Below are 19764 nucleotides of genomic sequence, written 5' to 3'. Positions count from 1 at the left end.
TATGCTCCCTTCCTAGCGTGCTGGATCACGTCATCTCCAACATTGTGTATGCGGGAGTATGGTGCGCGTTAAGCCACTATCCTTCTTAGTTCACCCTTACATGTTTTCCTTCCTACTTATAGCAAATAGTGCGCGAGGCATGAGCTTATCACACTTGAACTTTACGCGGAACCTAGGCTCCTTCCGGCACATGTCAGGTGCTGTTAGAGGAAAGAAGACTCACTGTGAGCCCAGTGACGGTTTTGGTTTTGTGTGCTGCACTGCAGACTTGATTGCCTGCAATATTTTAAGAGGCTCTTCTTAGTTTGAACTCTGTTTTATTCGAATAAGATTCCAGTATTCTTGGAGTTCGAATTAACGAGATTCTACTATACAGTTGAACCTCACTATATTGAAGGTGCATCAGACTCGAAGAGACCTTTGTTATATACAATATTCATTGCAGGCATATATGTTCATTACAGGCTGATCTTGGCAAGAAACATTTGCGATTTGCTTCGTTGTATCCAATAATTCATTATACATATCCGTGTTCACTATATTTAGGTTTAGCTGTTACCCTGGCTTTGTGGAGCACATTGTGGTGTCACAGAAAAGTTAGAACCATTGAGCTGCTCTGGAGAAGGGGTCAGTGTTTGTAACATGTTCCTTTGTTGGTAGCTGTATCTATATATAGTCGACTGCATCAAAGAGGTGTTGCTCTTTGTACGGATTGGAGCTGTGCACAGGACAGCAAATGCATAGACAAAGTGTCTTATTAGACATGCCTGTGTGTGAAATAGTATTGCCAAGCAAATTAAATAAAACCTACCCAGATGAGGCTGAAGACCCTGGACAGCCAAGAAGACAAAGTGCAGAGGCTACAGGAGAAAGGGCAAGCTCTCCAGGCCAGGGTGCCCACGCTGAGCACTGAGCCAGTGTTTGGACAGCTTGAAGTTCTCGCCAACCAGTGGGCAGAGACAGTAACCAAGATCGGTGAGTTCGCTAATTTAGCTCGTGGAGCCAAAACAGTGCAACCTTACCATGTGAGGTATGCATGCCTAATATATGTACATGATCAAATGTTGTTAGAGTGACTCCTATTTAGAAAATCTGTACTTATGTCTTCAACATTGAAAAAAAGTAAGCTTCTCATTTTCATTCTAATGCTTTCCGTGAGCAGAAGAAAAAAAAGAAAAGTACAGAAGGGTGTTGCTGTAGCAATGGGCCGTAGCAGAAACGTTGCTGTGGTAAATGCCATCAACATGGGCAGTGCTGCTATACTGCCCTGAATCTAAAATCTGGAGGGTTATGGCAGTCGGAGCAGTCATGATCAGAGTGGCCCCGACCGATGCGGTGCCACTCTGGGAATTGCAGTGTTCCGGCTCTGTGTGTTCGATATTCAATATTCGCATCCCTTTAAAATAAACTGTCTAGCGTTGCCCTACTGTTTTGCCGGGTTCTACTTTCTCACTACCTGTCACAGCCTTGTAAATCACCAGTTCTATGCTCTCTGCAGCTGACCTAGAAGCACAGCTGAGCCGTTCCCTTGAGCGGGCTCCACCTCCGAAGCTGCTAGAAGCTGTAGATGCTTTGGAAGCCTGGATTCGAAGTGTCCAGCAGGCCCTGGAGTCAGAGAAGTCCCATGTGGACACAATGGAGGTCATGGAGGATCAGCTATCCAAGTACAAGGTCAGCACTGAATGGACATTCCAGTTTGACAGTGTTTACTGTTGACATGCAGTGATTCAGGCTTTTCTTATCCCTAAATATGTCAATATCTTGGTCAGTTAGCTATGTTTCCAAGGGATCTAAAATTTTCACCACTCTCAAACAAGGACTTTGGCTAATTCAGATCTTTAGAGCCGCTGCAGTTATAGCAGCTTTTGGCTGTCAATGCATCTGTGTGTCCACCTTGTCTGTGTGTCCATTCTTCTGTTGCATGACTCCTCTGATTACAAAGTTGAAGATTGATAAATGTCTTTCCAATAATTAGGTTGCTGCCAACACAGTTACACTGGCAGATAAATGAATCATAGTTAATCATTGCAATATGAGTTCTGCATGCTTTGTTTAATACACCACAAGATGTCACCACAAATATAGCGGCTCATGCCTATGCTGTATGGTTGTGTGTGTGCGCGCGCATGTGGGCACATTGGTATGTCTATGTTATGCTAAGATTCTGTATTACGAAAGCAACAGAATTTGTGATTGCTTGATTGCATGTTATTGAAACAGAAGAGTCTCTAGTTCGTCATTTATAAATTATCAGAGGAACAGTTTGTATGCCTCTGAGCTATGGGTTGCGATCTAAAATGCCAGCTCAAAGAATGACACCCTAAATGGGCCCTGAAACACTTTATGAACTTTCTAAGAAAAGATTGCCGATGTGTATAAGAGGCTTCCGTGAACATGTGAGCCAAATATTATTGCACTGCATGCAGCAGGGAATTTACAATCTCATGTCGAAAACAGCAAAAAATTTCTTGCCCTCGCTTCGTCATTGTTCTCATGCAGAGAATCACAAGCAGCTGAACCCACCAACAGCTATTTGCTGATTTTGTGATCACAAGAAGATTCTCAGTAATATGTAATTGCTAATTTTGAGTTACATAAATGAAACATATGGTATATGTCTGTGATCTCAAAAAGACAGAAATGTCATTTTGTTTTTGAACTGCCTATCCATGCATGACAGTTGCGCATAGCTGCATCTGTTGCACATGGCCTCCGAGGTAGCAGCGGCATGCTGCGTGGCGTAGTCTGCTGTGGTTGCCATGGGATGCCAGGACAAGCTCTTTACTGCCGAGACGCTCAACTTTCGATCGGCGCTTTGTTCCCTTGGCTTATCCCCTGTATAGCTTACAGCACGTTAGCGGAGACGAAAAGAGAATGAAAGCTCCGTACTGGTGCTATAACTCCACTTATACTAGAAGGATTCTAAATCCTTTTGTGCCATGAGATTCATGAGATGATGTCCTTTAGTAGTGTGGCCATTCTATGATTAGTTAAAAAAGTGTTTTAGGGCCCTTTAAGTTAAAGTTGAATATTTGGGTACTTGTCTCATTGCAATGAAAATAAGCGGCAGCTTATGTATGTTCCTTTGTTTTCTGTTCTTGCAGGAAATGCAAGGAACTGTTGACGAAGAAGAGTCCAACTTGCAATACGTTACCAGCACTGGAAAGGAGCTGTTGAGGAAGGAGCCTGATGCTTTGTGGGCTTGTGATCTCCGAGACAAACTGCACAGTCTAGGCAACTGCTGGGACCGGGTTGGCTCTATGCTCAAGGAGCGGCTCCAATTCTTGAGAAAACACATGTTGGTCCTTAAGCGATTTCAGGTAAATGCATGAAGGAGGTATCTCTTGAGCTGTATCAGGGCTGACAAAGATACTTGTGTGAGCAGTTATTCTGTTCATATTATTATTCTGACAGATATGCTTGCTTTTATGTTGAAAATTCAGTGCTGATTGGAGATAAAGACAAAGAAAGGGACATGTTGACATGAGCATAAAGTAACTTCTGATAGTTTAGTTATTCATGGTAATGTGCCTCTTCCTTCGTTTTCATCTGTAGGTTGCGATAAGTTTTCGATGTAGACTCACGCCAAGTAGTTAAATTTATGCTACTCCTAAATACGATTGCATATTGTGTTATTTGCTGTCCTTTGCGATTGATAAAAGATAGGGGTTTATTTGTTTGCTTGTTTCTTTGTTCATAACTAATTCAGTAACTTATTTACCATATTTACTAGATTATAAGGTGCCCTTGATTGTAACGCGCACCCGTTTTCCGTGACTAAAGAAAAGGGGAAAAAAAAAGAAACGCACTCTCAATGTTAATGTGCACCCGCTTGCCACGACTTAAACAAAAATAAAAAATGTCCTTTACAGTACTGCGCACCTCATTCTTTCATACAGGAATATAACTTGCTCTCATTTGGAAAAGCAAAGATTTTCTCCGAATACACTAAAGTCGCGATAAATAAAGAAGTCGCAGTTTCACCCAAAAGGCGAAACATCGATTACGATTGCAAATTAGTAGACAGCTATACGAAAAGTAAGGATAGCAGTTTTATCAGCCGTATAAACTTTTACACATTCGCTTACTAACTAAATTAAGAAGCATGGTGTCACATGCACACATGCAAGCATGAGCACATCTCACACAATGACCGCGGAAACTCTTTATCAGAACACTGGAGTGGGGAAGTGCGGTAGCAGGAGCGAGCGAATGGACCTTAGGGCGGACTCTCGCTTCAACGCGCACTAAGCGATGAGAACACAGCGCGGTGCGCCTAGATGCGTCTTCATTGTCTTCAGATTGTCTTCATTGCAGATCGCTTTTATTATAGAGGCCGCGCGACCGCACCGCATGTAGCAGCCGCTGGAGTAGAAAGCTTCTCTTGTTTGCACCAGTCCTGCACACAAGTTTTGGGAACTCCGAATGCCTGTGATGCAGCCCGATTTCCGTCTGTCTCCGCACACGTGATCACTTTCCTTTTAATTGCGGCATCGTGATGAACTCGGCATGTCATTGCAGTCGGCACTTCCATGCTGATAGAGCAAATGCGGAAAATGGGATGACCAGGAAGATGGACGGTACACTAACCTAAGCACACATACTACAGCACATGGAGAAAGCTACGGCAGCTAGGCTCGAAGCGGGTGCGAGGCGGCCATATTGAAATGCCAATGGCGGTATAGTAACGCAGATTTAGGGTCGTACTCGATTCTAACACGCAGGCTTTTTTTGGACCCGTTTTATCGGAAAAGAAGTGCACGTTAGATTCGAGTAAATACGGTATTTATTTATTTATTTATTTATTGAAATTACTACATGCACTGGGGTGGCATTATTGTAGTGTGATTATCAGTATGTTATACAAATAAAAAATATACTGAGAGATTACATACAAAACAAAATAGTGCATTAGTGTCATTGAACCATAATCACACAGTTCATTCAAATGTAAAAAAGGTGTATATGCAAGAAATTTGCCAGGTGTAAATAAATGTTCCGTAATCCATTCTGTGGCATGGTGCTGCACTTCTTGTAAGTGTACATGTAGTTTTTACTCCACACTACATGGAACGCGAGGTGATTGCAGTGGTATTTGGGGCAAATTCACTGCTCTTTAGCAGCCTGTGCATTCGATGGTTTGTTTTGCAGTCTTTGAATTTTTATTATTTTTTTTTTCAGGAGGAAATGAAAAGTGTTCAGAAGTGGATCAATGATGTGACCTCATTCCTTGAAGACGAAGAAGTTGCTTATGGAGACCAGGAAAAGCTCGAAGCACAGTTGGAGCAGTCAAATGTCAGTTTTTGCTTTTCCGGGGCATGGATACATAACTTTTTCTTTTTTTTCACGCAATGGTTTTGTATACAGCCAGTGGGAAGTTGCTTATGGGATGAGCATGTAGCATGACTGTGACAGACATTAGTTTTTAGTCAACTGGTTAAAATTGATTGCTATCACAATAGCATGTAGCTAGTCACATTATTTGTGCTCATTCTGACTGTGATGTCAATGAACCAGTGGGATATTGTCGCAAAGTACTTAGACGAGTGTAGGGTTAAGAGCTGATTTCAGAGAGTCACGTGGTTATATGGATTTCAAGTTTCCTGTGCTGTAGTGACTCAATTGGATTTTTATGAACTCTAGCTAAACTGGGACTCTCTATCTTAACAAGAAAAATTTGATGTTGTAACAGAACTGATTTGACTTTGGTGAAGATGTTATTTATTCATAAAATTAAGTTCGCTATATTTTGCTTTCTTGAATTTGAAATTTTGAAATATTGTGGGTCTCTGCCTCAAATAGGAAGCCTTCAGTGTTGCATAACGCTGGTTCTTCTGTGCTTTGGTTTTTCTCTAGGCTCTTGAAGATGACATTGGTGCGATACAAAACAATGTCGACAACATTAACTTGGTTGCTGAGGGTCTGATACAAGATTCCGAACACGAGTTTGGTGATTCTCTGCAGAGGCAGGTTGATGACCTCAACAGGCAGTGGGATAAGGCAAGTTTATTAGATCTCTTAGGGTGCTCTACATCAGTGTGTGCTATTTCATGCCGTATGCATAATGTGTGCATTCATTTATACAAAAATTGTACATCACTCATTTATCTATAATTCACTTATCCTTTGCAAGCTTGAACTTGTGGGGTTTGTGACTGTGATATACCATGTTTGTCTGTGTTGTATTGTTGCAAAGTTGCTTCAGTGTTGTTAACTGATGACATCATAGATAATTTACCTCCAATTACATCCGTCAATATTTTGTGCTGGCAACCTTATTTTTTTCTACCTTTAAATTTAGCAAGAAATAATTTATTTTTCACTGAACTGGTAGCATACATGATATAAAAAAGGGAAGAAAGTTTGTTTTCCTTCTACAAGCCTGTTTTGTTTCTAGTTTGTTTTGCTTCTAGAAATCATTAGAGTTTGATCTATTTTAGTCTGAATAGCCAGTTTGCTTAGCCATCCATAGAACTCTTTTGAAATTTTACACCAGCACCAAAGCTCGAAGGCATAGCTACTAATTGCTGTGTATCAAAGCAGTGTTCGTACTCCCCTTATAATGTTGGTATCATAAACAGGACATAGGTACCAGAGTGTAGGTATTGTTTGGTGTCATGGTTACAGTGGTAACAGGACTACCAAAAATAAGCGTAGCCAGCATGCCTCAGGAAGTTTGCTGCGGCACCTGTATCATTAAATATAAGTGTACGAGAGAACTGAATGAGCCATTTTGCTGTTCTTTACAGGTGATGGAAATGACCCGGAAGAAGAATGCTACCCTGAAGAGGGCTGTTGAGACAAACCAGTGTGCCTCTGAAGGTATTGCTGACTTGTGTGAATGGTTACGAGAGCTTGACATGGAGATACCACGGGAGAAGCCCATCAATACTGCTTCTGAACTGCAAGCTAGGATCAGGAAGCTGCAGGTACTTCAACTGCAGAAACATACTGATCTTTTCAGCAGAACACAGCCATTTTGCCTACTTTTGTGATGATTAAAATAAATTATTCGTAATGTGATAAACTATCAACATTTCTGCACAGCACTAAAGACGAGGACAGCAGATGGGACACAACACAGTGCATGTGTTGTGTTGCCCAACTAGCCCAAATTTCCACTTTATCAAGGGACAAACTGGTTTTATTTGCCACCATTCTACATCATAAATTGAGGCGGTGAAAAGTGGTGACGATTGCTTCTTAGCGTTTCTTACAGCATGCTCCAGACTCATTCAACTGTCTTTTGTTTCTAGCATTCATGGAACTGTATCTTAAACAGAATAAAATAATCCATCTTGCACATTCTTTCTCTTACCCCATGCCACTGTTGACATATAAAGGCCCCACTCAGCACTTGCATTATGACATTTGTCTGCTTTACCTTTGTTTTACCGGTCTGCTCCAAGCCATGTTTGACTGTGTGACGCAAATTCTGTAGGCATTATTTCTGTGCTACAGCAACATTTCTTTCCTCTGTACAGGCGTGTAAGGACAAGCTGGATTCTAAGCTTTCCGAATACAACAGGCTGAAAGAAGCTGGCACAAAGCTTGCACAAGGGAACAAGGCGAGGAACGCTGAGGAAGCACGACGTGATGTGGCTGCTCTCAACAAACTTTGGGGAGATGTACAGGAGAAGATAACGAAGTACCACCAGGCTCTGAAGCAGTCGGGGACAAACTATGCCGAATTTCGAAGTGAGATGTCATTCTTGAGTTGTCACATTCAAAACCTCATGCAGTAGACTTGCTTTTTCAAGACAAACACATTTAAACTTTACTTTCAGAAAGGTGAAGCTGAAGGTTGTGAACTTTTCATAAAAAAAACATCACTCTTGTAATAAAATGGCCGTTGTTACCAAACAAAAAAGTATACACAATGGAATGGTTAAAGGGAGACATGGATTTTAGAAGCAACTTTCTTGCTTAAAGATTCATGTAAGCACAGTATAAGATATGTAAAAAGATTCATGTCTTTGATATTCAAGCTAAGGTTTATGGAATTCAGATTCAAAGATTCAGTCTCTGTTTTAGAGATGCATGTAAGTGCAATGCGAAAACCATTTTCTTAATCACATCTGCATGGCAAGAAAGAACGAAGAAAAAAGAGGAAGAAAAAAGTTTAGTTCTGATTTAAACATTTCCCATGCCTTGTTTACAACTCATGACAAAAGAAAGCAGAAAAAATTGCCTTAAGCTAACTAAAATGTACACTGGAAACATTTTTTTCATGTCTTTTGTGCGTCTGTGCTCTTGTCAGCATAAAATTACTAACTTTGGTGGATAACATTATTAATTTATTGGTGTTGTTGCTTATGAACATCTTCTAGATATCATCATGCTAGAGAATGATTGGCTTGACAGATTGGAGAAGAAACTGAAGAGGTCACCTGAGTCAGCTGCTGATGCTGAGGAGATTTCTGAGAACCTTGACGTAAGCATTTGAGTCTGTTGGCTATGTACTTATGTTTCTATGTGAAACCTTAGTTTTGTAACAAGACATATATGTATTGTAGACATAATTGTGGCAAGACATATATACCGGGTGTCCCAGTTAACTTGGGCCAAGATTTAAAAAAAAACCAAGAATTCCAGAGAAATCGTACCGACTGCATAGTAGCGGCAGTCATGTGTATTTACAGTCAGTATTCGTTTTCATCACAAAGTATTAATTAATTAATTACTTTTAATTAGCGAAATTTTCATTATTGCTTGAATTGCAAACATGTCAATTATAAAGTTGTAGGGCACCTTAAATAACCTTCAAATCTAAGCATTTATTTCATGCTGAAGTGTGCCTGGTCGTTTTTTCCAAGAAAAAACAAAAATCTGCAAAATACACAAAATATGAAATAGATGTGGGCTAGCGTGCCACTACTCAAGCGCCTCCAAGCAATCTTTGAAAGATAAGCAGTCACGCTTGAGACTGAGTACTACTATGCGCAGGAGCACCATCGTGTTGAAACCAGAGGTTCCGAATGTGCACAAGTGGAATGTTGCAACAGACGTTGGCCCTCGAGGATGTGATTGATGTAGCGTTGTGTTGTTAGTGTGTTGTCAAAAAAGATGGGTCTGATGATGTTGCCGTCAAAAATACTACACCACACATTAAACGACCACTGGTATTGGTGTCGTGTTTGTGCCAGCCAGTGGGGATTCCTATCACTCCAGTAGTACACGCTGTGAAGATTAACCTGTGCGTTTCTGGAGAAATTAGCATCATCCATCCAAAGCACACGAGTGAAAAAGTCCGGTTCATCTTCACATTTCGTGAAAATCCAATTGGCAAAGTCAAGTCTGTTTTCAGAACCTCAGTCTTCAAGTTTTTGATGAAGATGTACATGGTACGGGTGCATATGACCTTTTTTTAAGGTCCTCCATACTGATCACCTTGAAGTTCCGACCTCCACACTGGCATTGCACACTACCGTGAGGGTTAGCAGCAAAAAATGACAAAACATCCATTTCCGCTTCATGAACTACTGTTGCAGTACTGTGTTGCTTTCTTGTGAAGCTACCTGTCTCGCAATGGGCTTCGTACTTTCCGAGTATTGTTGATGGACTAGGGCGTCCTCCACAATGCCACATCTGTAAAAGCTTGGGTGCCTTCCTCTTGTCGCTGTGCGCTACCCCCAGAGCCAGGATCATTTTAGCCCTCTGATCATTTGTGAAGGGCATGACTGTCTTCTTGAAGAGCAGGTCACTGGCGGGGTACCATTGAAATCTCCCGTTATTATCTACGCACTGACACGTCAAGCATAAATGATTTACGTAACAGACAACAGTATATGCTGGCTGTAGAGATCCGCCAAAACTCATTAGATGGACTTAGCCTCCGCAAGGTTTGTTTCTATTGTTAAAGGGAACAAAAGGAACATACGTTCCGGGTGCGCCCATCTACAGAAGAAGATCAGTGAGCAAAATTACAGTCCCAAATGCGCTGTCACGGTTTCCCGGCTTCGGAATCCCCTCCTCCCCCCTACGGCTCCGTTACGCTTAACAATGCGTCAGCGGTGTGTTCGCCTGATGCCGCAGCCATCACATAGCTTGAAGGCCTGTATCAAGCTGCCGCCACTAGTAAAGCCGTGTATCCATGGCAGTTCACTTGGGAGCACTTGAGTAGCGGCGCGCGAGCGTGTATCTATTTCGTAGTTTGGATGTTTCACGCGCTTTTGTTTTTTCTCAGAAAAACCAACCAGGTAAACCTGAGCATGAAACAAATGCTTGATTCGGAGGTTATTTGAGGTGCCCTACAACTTTGTATTTGACATGTTTGTGATTCAAGTAATAATTAAAAGGGTCACTAATTAAAATCAATTAATTGATTAATAATTCGTGATAATAAAGTACTGGTTGTAAGTACACATGACTACGGCTACTATGCTGTCAGTATGATTTCACTAGAGCTCTTGTTTATTTAAAATATCTTGGTCCAAGTTATCTGGAACACATGGTATATTTAGAGAGAGAGAGAGAGAGATTACCGCTTTGATTATAACACCTAAGATAAGTATGATAAGATACCTATATTGTCAGAAATTTTCTGGTTAATAGACAAGGGAAGATATATTTTTCTATTGGGTAATATTTTTGCGCAGTTATTCCTAACTCCAGAAAATACCCTGTGCTATAATCAGAGATGTAAAAAGTAAAAAAAGAAAATTTATTAGTAATCCTTGTGTTTCCTTGCCTTAATAAAATTTATGACTGGCTTTAGTCATTGATTAATAATCGTGACTTCACTCTGTGTATGTGCTTTGGATTGCATCTTGGTATTTAATTGTTTGGTGACCCTATCGGCTTGAGTTACTTTAGCACTCTCTTTGAATTTCAGGATTTGGAGAACTTTCTGCGCAACCACCCAGATGACCGGATCCCCAAGATACAGCAGCTCTCTGAGGAGCTTGTGGAGAAAGAGGTGCTAGTCGGGCTAGTCCAGCATGAAGCAGAGTCTGTCGTGAAGCGTTGGGAAGAGCTAACTCGGCAGGGCAGCGAACGGCAGCAAGTTCTTGAGAACAGCATTGTGCAGTACCAGAAGTGTGAGCGGCAGATCCTGAGCGTCCAGAGCTGGATGAATCACATGGACAATGCGCTGCAGAACAGGCTGGACAATGACATCAGCGCCCAAGACGTGCCTGACGAATTGGCCGTGAGTACTGCTGCGCTTTCCACATGTGGATCACACTAATTACAGACAGAAAATGTATAACCACAACTACCACAGTGGTTGTCCCTTTACTTTGTCTCATGCTGACTTGGTATCTGTTGTCTCTTTTAAATTTGAGAATGGTTGCTGCATTTGCAGGAATACGTGACCTCAAATGTAATGAGACCGGAACTTTTGATACCCGCTGCAGTAGCTTAATGGCTGTGGTGTTGTACTGCTGAGGCCAAAGTCATAAGTCCGATCCTGGCGACAGCGACTGCATTTCGATGGGGCCAAATACAAACACGCATGTGTGATTAGGTTCAGATGCATGTTAAAGAACCCCGGGTGGTCAAAACTAATTCGAACTCCCTCCCCTGCGGCACGCCTCGTATTCAGATCGTGGTTTTAAAATTGAAGACATTAAATTTAAATTAATTTAGGAAGTTTTGATGCCTCATTCACATAAAGTATATTTTATGTTATAGTCTTTGGAGGATGGTTCTAAATTATAATCTGCGGTGATTCGTCAAGCTGGAAATTTTCTAGAAAAGAATGCGGTGCTATTTTTGGGCAGATAGAGTGTGTGAGAACCTTCGATCTTTGATGAGGGACTGTCTTTGCTCTCTTAGTCATGAGCAGTGTACAGTAGCAAACTATTCAATCAACAGCTAATAAATATTCAGTTTGAAAATATTTGGCCCAAATTATTATCCCCTTCGAAATCGCTTTGAACTCCCAATCAACTATCCGTACATGCCTGGCAATACTGGTGGACAAATATAGAACAGGTACAGATTGTCATTACACCTATTTGTGCAACCTCAGTGTAAAGTGAAAAAAAAAAAAAAATTCTTGGCTCTAGTAGTCAAGAGAGGGGTGTAGTCCCTGTTTGTTAGAAGAGGATAAGATGAATGCATGAGGCATTAGTGCAGCGCTTCATGGTTGATTGCTTTCAAGCTCAAGGCAAAGCTATTCATTTTCTATGTAGTTGGATAATTGTGTGCACCAATAACATATTATACTGTAATTGTAACCTAGTGCTTTATTTTCTTGTGCAGCAATTCAAGCAAGAATTCCTTGAAAAAGAGGAGCAGCTGCAAAGCCTAAGTGAGCAGGTGGATGCGTATCATGCACAAAATAGGGTGGAAGCTGCATTACGCCTAGATGAACAGCTGCAGCTCATGAAGGTAAGCAACATTATTATGCTACTGTAACATTGAGATGGATGAGAACAATGATAATTCTAATAACTCAAACATGTTTTTGATTATTTCAGAATCGCGGGTTCTTGCAGTCTTTGTAAGGAATACTATATACATACAGTTAAACCTCAATATAACGAAGTACAGTCGAAGCCACTTATAACGATACCGGTTTTAACAATATATTGATTAAAACAATAAAAAGCTGCTGCACCATCAACTTTTGTACGCTTTCTAAAGGGAAATAACCCGCTCACTACGATGTCCCCATGTCGCATTATCAGTTATAATGATGAAGTCTGGCTGCTGGGTGTCCATGCGGAAAGTTAATAGAGTGCGAAATCCTTGAAAAGAAAAAAGAAAAAGAGAAATGCGCGCCTCTGCACTATCGCCCGCTGCCCCAACTGCCGCCGCGCGCTTCTCTCCATGAGAGACGCATGCAAGTCTTGCGTGCATCTCTCCCATTGCCTTTCCACCCCTCCGAACACAAATCGGCTGCACCCATAGCTCTGAGCCACGCCACCCTCCGAAACATGAATGCACCACACCAACTGCGCTGACAACACTGCTGGCACTGCTCCCAGATTGCTCACTGGGCCTTCACAGTTGGTTCTTTATTCTATGGCCCTCATTATGAGCAATTCTGCCAACGGATTAAGTCGCTCGAGCTTGTCTTTGTTCGCTGCATCGAAGTTGTTCCTGGCTGCATTGTTTCTCAGCCTCATTTGATTCGCCGCCGAAACGGAAGATGGCTGATCTGCCCGCTGATCATCAGCAATGCGCGACGTTGCCTATGAAAAGAAAGTGCACTACTATGGATTTGGAAACGAAGTGCTGCTAACCACTGATGCAATCATGGCTAATGTGTTTGCATCAGATAGCGACAGTGATGGCTACGAAGGCAGCGCAGATGCGGTAGGGCAGGCTGCCTCAGCATTGTCCCCGTGGGAGGTCCTGTAGATGATTCAGTCCCTCATGGGCTTGTTTTTGCGAGGGACCTTCCGTCGATCACCTGGATGCCTTGGAGAAGGATGGCGGTAAGCTTCGTGTAAAGCAAGCAAGGCTGACGAACATGCGGTTTTCTCGGCAAGATGCTTGTGGTGATCATGTCCCAGTGTTTCTTCTGGATTTCTCAAGCCAAGATGCTGCCGTGGCAACCTTCCTGCATTTCTTTAAAAGGTGCCTTTTAGAGCCTCCAAAGTGATGCCTCAGTGGAGCTCGTATGTCACTTGCTGCCCGTGACCCCTCTTGCAGCTGTTATAGCAGTGCCATTCTTGAACGCTGACAGCCGCGGCTTGTTGACAACACATGATCGGAGCATTCAGAAAGCAGAGTTAAACAGTTAAACAAGTCAACACAATCAGAAGCCGGATGGAAGAAGGTGATGGGCAGGGAAACTGGCCTCCCCGCCATTAGTTTTCTCAGGACAGCGCTCTCCCCCATTTTGATTTTTTTTGTGCAACTCGGTTATAACAATGGAATTTTCGTGGCACTTGAATATTGTTATAAGTGGGTTTGATTGTAGGTAAAATCAGCAATTTGCTTCGTTATATCGAAATTTCATTGTATTGAAATTTTGCCTTTTATGAAAATAAGTACAGTAGCCGATCGATCTTTTTTTGCACGGAAAAAGACCGTAGAATTTTCAGAATTGTCAGGCAATCGAAAAAAGCAAATTTCATTGAGAAAACAATTCATTTTGATTTCTTTGGGAGTTGGTGACGAACGATATGTTTTCATGCCACGTCAACGATATCTTCACATCGGCGGTATGAATTAAGTGAAGCCAACCGGGCTTTCGCGTGCACTCCACCCCCACAGCTGATAGCGTCGCCAGCACTGGGACGCCGCTCTCATGAAAAGTGCCGGCAGCGGGGAGCAAATGCTTCGTCTGCCTCTTGCTCCAACGGGTCACCGAAACTTGAGATTACACAACCTTCAATACTAAACGCGTGGGAAGACAGCTTTCACGCTGCCATGCAGTCTCGGCACGCCCACTCTTTGCAGATGCAACAAATTACCTCTAAAGGAGGGTACGTGGTTTGTATGCACTCAGCCATGCTTACAACCATGTGCAGCCACGGCCGAGACGCATGCCAGAGATCGACACACACCCCAACTTACCCCACACACTGTTCCCCCTCCCCCCACCATTTTGCGCGCTCTTGATTGCGTTACCGCGAGCGAGCTCCCCTCTCCCTCTTTCCCTTTGCTTGTGCTGCGGGAAGGTGGCATTTGTGAAGCCACCATCTTTCTTGTCTCACTCTCACACACTTTCACTTGCACCTGAAGCACAAAGTACACGGAGTGCGATAGGATCTTATCGCACTTGGACTTTATGGAACATGATGCGGCTCTATTCGGCAGTCACTCCTGTCACACCGCTCATGATTTGAGCGGTGCATTTGCAAGCAGCCGCTTATGATTCAATCATTTGGCCATCTACGTCCGCATAAATTTCCATTTATTGTCTTGGCATTCCTTTGGGGCTGAAGCGAAATTTCATTATATTGAAATCACATACAAACACAATTCAGTATACTGAGGTTCTAAATACATGGTGTTTAAGGACAAAAGGTTGTGAAAAGTTAAATACTTTGTTATGTCGAGAATTTCATTCTGGTTTGTGTACTTGTTTAACCTATCTTGGACAACTTGTCACTTTATGTGTACTTTCCTCCGTTAAAAGTATCACTGATCAGAACAGCAGAATTTGATGTCAATGTTATGACTTGGCGCCTGCATATTCCAGTCCTCACTTTGGTTGTTGCCACGGCCGTTGTGCACATCCGCACATGTCTGTCTTCGGCATACTCTAACGTGTGTGTACACGTAGCTGCTTTTGGAACTACTCATGTGTGCAAGATACAATTGCATGTCGGTATAACGAACACGAATATAGCAAATTATTGGGTATGAAATGGGGTTTATAGCAGCTTGAAGATGTCTCAGGCTTGACTGAAACCAATGTCTAATATGGAGCTCCATTAGCTGTTGCGAGGCACTGCTGATGCTGCTGAAGTGCTTATTGTTCTTCCTTACAGATATAACACAGTAAATCTAAAATATTTCTTGTCGATATCTGTGTGTAACAGTTATATGGTTATAACAAATATAGGATATAACAAAGGTATTTTTATGTTGAATTCGACTTTTTAATAACAAGGTTCGACTGTATGTACACAAGACTGTGATTACATGGAGTGAAGCAGGCATTGTGACGGTGCAAGTGCGGTTGCAGAATGAGGTAAAAAGCTGCTGAATGACATTGAATTTATGCACAGAATGTTGATCCTTGACCATGTCAAATGCACATTTGTTAGCAAAGAAAGAAGGTAATGGAAAGTCATGTTGGTGTCTAGATGCGACTCGCATACAACCCTTTTGAATATAAAGGTTGTAGTAAATTGTATGTGTGATCATAACAGTGTATAGTATAAGCATGTTTATGTGCAAATGTATACACAATAACAGTGTGTATATGGTTACATCAAGTCTCCACACTTTCAGCAGGTTGTGCTTTGGCATATGTTTATTGTAACAATGTATAGCAGCAAATTACCTTTTGTTTGCTTACTGTAATTGTTTGTATTTAACTTGGCAAGATAGCTGCCTTGTTGTGCTGACCTGTTGCCTGAATGCCTTCAGTTTTACATTGATTATGATGCATGTGCTGTCACTAGCTCTATTTTTGTGCAAACTACAACAAAACAAGGGCATTGGTGCTGGGTAAATTCAGTAATTTTAGCTTTCTGTCCTTTGCTAATGCTTTCATTATGGTTGAAGACAAGAGATTATTATTGCTTATTTTGTCCATCTTTGTGCCAAACACAGATGAAATTTGAGGACATATCAGCAAAACTGAAAAGGTTTCAGTGCCCCAATGACCTTGAGCCCAAGTTGGGAAGAATCAGCAAGTTGCTAACAGAAGTGGAGCAAGGGATGAAGCAACTTGACCTAAACTCTGAGAGCCCCGACAAGATTCAGGACCAACTTGTGCAGTGCATGGTATTTCTGACTTCTTACTCCATTGGAAAATAATTTTATGTCACAGAACTCGAATTACTAGTCAACCTGTACTAACCTCCTCCCCCCCCCAAAAAAAATAACAACAGCGCAAAACATGCATGCAGCACACACACACACACATGCACACACACGTACACACACGTACACACATGCACACACACGTACACACACGTACACACATGCACACACACGCAAGTATGCACGCACACATGCATGCACATACATACGCACGTATGCATGCACACATGCGTGCAGATACACACACACATACACTTCAGGAGAAAAGGCAGCTAAGTGTCCTATCACTGTGGCGTTGCATGTTTTGACTCAATTTAATTTTAGTTAAATTGCAAAAGCAAGAGTAAAAAATATTTATCATTTTAGAAAGCCTGTGAGGGAGCATTGAAGACGCAGTTTTTATGTTGTCAAGCATTTGCTTTCTTGAATAATTTAGGATAACATGGGGCAGACCTGGTGCAACAGTTTATTGACTGCAATGCTTAGCCAGTCACACATGATGCTGTCCTTCTTATGTGCTGTCCCTTTTATTTGTATTCCTTTATTTTACCATTTTGCTCTCTTATGAGAATGGCAAATGGTGGCTTTTATCATTTATCGCTTGTACAATCCTTATGCGACAGACACAGCAAAAGATTGTGAAGAATTTAAATGTAAGATGTGGGAGAGTGTACATTCTTGGGATACCAGTAGTCTCAGTCATGTATAGCGTTATGGCTATTTCTGCCTTCATATATAAGTACTTCTCGTCTGCAGCATTTCTACAAGACCTTAAGTGAAGTCAAGAGTGAAGTGGAGCAAGTGATTCGCCAGGGCCGGCAGCTGGCTGAGAGTGGTGAAGCGGACAGGCCGCGCAATCTCAACCAGAAGCTGGATGGCATCAAGAGTCACTACAACCAGCTAGGCGCAAAGGTGATGCGTCGTCTTTCTTGCTTCATCTCGTGTCTCACTGTGGCTATGGCCGCTGCTGTCTTTGTTCAAGCATGTAGTTGTTGTATCACAACATTGTCTGAGGCAGGCCTTTATTTACGAGCAGATGTTCTTTGTGTTGTGACACTGTAAAGGAGAATTGTGGAAAATCGTAGAGGCACCAACATGCTTATGTCATCTGTGGATGCATGCTTTTGTCTTAATTCTTGTGGTCTTTGCTTGGAGACATTTGCAACCCTCCATAGAATGGGTGCATACATTTGACCAGCCATGGTGCCTCACTGGCTATGGAATTCTGCTGCTTATCGTAGGAAAAGAAACAGTGCTTCTTCAACACAGGACACAAGGGAAGAACCACACACACACTGTGCTAACAATTGCCTGTTCATTATTTTGTTGAGCCTTTTATACAAAGAACTAAGGCAGTACTGGTAAGGCTGTGAAAAGAAAACATGCAAGGGACGAAGGGAAAAAAGGAAAAAAAACTTTGCACCCAACACATTCTTGTTACAATGCAGTAGCAAGAAAATAAATTTCTTTCTTGGACAGATTTCTTCCCATCTCTAAAGCTGTCCAAGAAAGGGATTTATTTTCTTGCTACTGCATTTTAACAAAAATGTGCTGGGCGCAAATTTTCGTTCCTTTCTTTTTTCCTTTTTCCCTTGTGTGTTTTCATGGTCTTGTTGACGCTGCCCCAGTTCTTTGTATAAAAGGCTCAGCAAGATAATAAACATGCAGTTACTAGTCAGCACAGTGTTTGTGTGGTTCTTCCCTTGTGTCCTGTCTTGAAGAAGCACTGTTTTTTTTTTCTCTCATAAGCAGCAGAATTCCATAGCCAGTGAGGCACCATGGCTGGTCAAATGTATGGAGAATTGCAATTCTATGGAGAATTGCAAATGTCTCCAAGCAAAGACCACAAGAATTGAGACAAAAGCATGCCTCCACAGATGACATAAGCATGCTGGTGGCTTTACAATTTTCCACAAATGGTGGTTCTTTCCTTGTGTCCTGTCTTGAAGAAGCACCTTTTTTGTGTGTGTGATTAAGAACCAACTAGCCTGCCAGTCAATCCTTGTCTGCTGGTTAGCAAGGATCATGGGTTCATGGGTTCCATTCTTGGCCACATTAACTGCATTGTGATGAAGTTAGGATGCAAAAATGGTTGTGTACTTAAATTTGGATGCACGTTAAATAACCCCTGGTGAGCAAATGAATCCACAACATTCGATTATGAGGCCTTGCTGCTGAAATGTTGCTTTTGTTTAGCAAGCCCCCATCTGTCATTTTATATAAAGTAAGCTGTAACACGAATATTTATTCTAAATGAGAGTAGCTTTATAGGCATTATTTCTACTGTCTGTGATTTTTTTGTATTGTTAATTTTGTCTGCCTTTGATTGAGATAAGTACCGTTCTGTGAACATATTGTGGTGGTAGCATTTACAGGTTTATGTCTGTAAAAGACTGAATGCTTTATCAAAAGACATATTGTTATTGCAGTGTAGTTTGAAGGCCTCTCGGTACTACTGCACTTTCACCTTGTATAAAGGGTACTGGAAAAAAAAAGGGGGGGGGGGATAAGGAATGACTTTGCCTGTGGTTTGACATTTACTCTTATCATATTAAATGCACATACTTTGTCCTATAAGTATATTGCTCATTACTACTTATGATCATTGTAAGCTTTCCACTTTGATTTGCAGTTTTGTTATAGTGCTGATTAAAATGTAGCTTTATGTGTTCAATCAGGTGACGGAGAGCAAGAGTGTTCTGGAGCAAGCTCTGCGCCTAGCTCGGTGCCTCCAGAAGGAGATGATCGCCCTTCACAACTGGATGGCTGCAACAATGGAAGAAATTGAGAAGCCTCACGAAGCTGATGATGAGCTCAAGTTTGCAGAAGTAAGTGGAAGAAACATGTAATGTTTGAGCAAGTGGAATTTCCTTATGACCAATGTGCACATATGGCTTGCAAGCAAATAAAGAGTGTACACTCTATATAAGAACAACCATTGCTTATCATTCAAAATAGGTCAGTCATAAATATTTAATCTTCCAATACTTGCAGAAGTAGCTGGAGGGAAAAAAACATGTTTAAGTTTGCTTTTTGTTATTGAAAAAATTTCAGTAATGCAAATGCAACACATTTTCAGTCATCAGTAGTCGTTAATGTTTTTTAAAACATTGTGGACAGGTGCTTTATTAAACAAACAAATGTAGCGTAGGCAGAAATTACTGCGTATATCCCTAGTTATCGAAAACTCTAATACTAGGCTTCTTGAGTTCAACCACACATGGCTTTTCTTACTTTTTTTTTTCTTACTGTTGCATATGAAACAGGCCATGTGGCTCACATCTGGTTGCCATTACAGCCTGTCCAATGCCTGTGGAAGGACTTGTCCATGTCTGTCTTGTGCTTATCTTTGGGGCACTACTTCTG

At 41.7% G+C, this 19764-nt stretch overlaps 1 protein-coding gene across 10 annotated transcripts in view; it reads left to right on the top strand.

The window, feature by feature from the left end:
- The window catches only part of Dys (Dystrophin), a 532460-nt gene that overhangs the window by 169991 nt on the left and 342705 nt on the right, over positions 1–19764 (top strand). For all 10 annotated transcript variants that reach the window (XM_075696880.1, XM_075696878.1, XM_075696876.1 and 7 more), the window contains 13 exons: positions 816–975; positions 1499–1671; positions 3105–3320; positions 5182–5295; positions 5857–6000; positions 6750–6929; positions 7485–7698; positions 8331–8434; positions 10835–11149; positions 12208–12336; positions 16186–16359; positions 17155–17310; positions 19077–19226. In XM_075696880.1, the coding sequence (XP_075552995.1) occupies positions 816–975; positions 1499–1671; positions 3105–3320; positions 5182–5295; positions 5857–6000; positions 6750–6929; positions 7485–7698; positions 8331–8434; positions 10835–11149; positions 12208–12336; positions 16186–16359; positions 17155–17310; positions 19077–19226 (2229 nt within the window). The remainder of the gene's footprint in view (positions 1–815; positions 976–1498; positions 1672–3104; positions 3321–5181; positions 5296–5856; positions 6001–6749; positions 6930–7484; positions 7699–8330; positions 8435–10834; positions 11150–12207; positions 12337–16185; positions 16360–17154; positions 17311–19076; positions 19227–19764) is intronic.

The sequence above is a fragment of the Dermacentor variabilis genome, chromosome 6 (genome assembly GCF_050947875.1).
Source record: "Dermacentor variabilis isolate Ectoservices chromosome 6, ASM5094787v1, whole genome shotgun sequence".
NCBI classification, from domain to species: domain Eukaryota; kingdom Metazoa; phylum Arthropoda; class Arachnida; order Ixodida; family Ixodidae; genus Dermacentor; species Dermacentor variabilis.
Note: the sequence above shows the minus strand (reverse complement) of the source record. Positions and strands in the feature narration are given on the sequence as shown.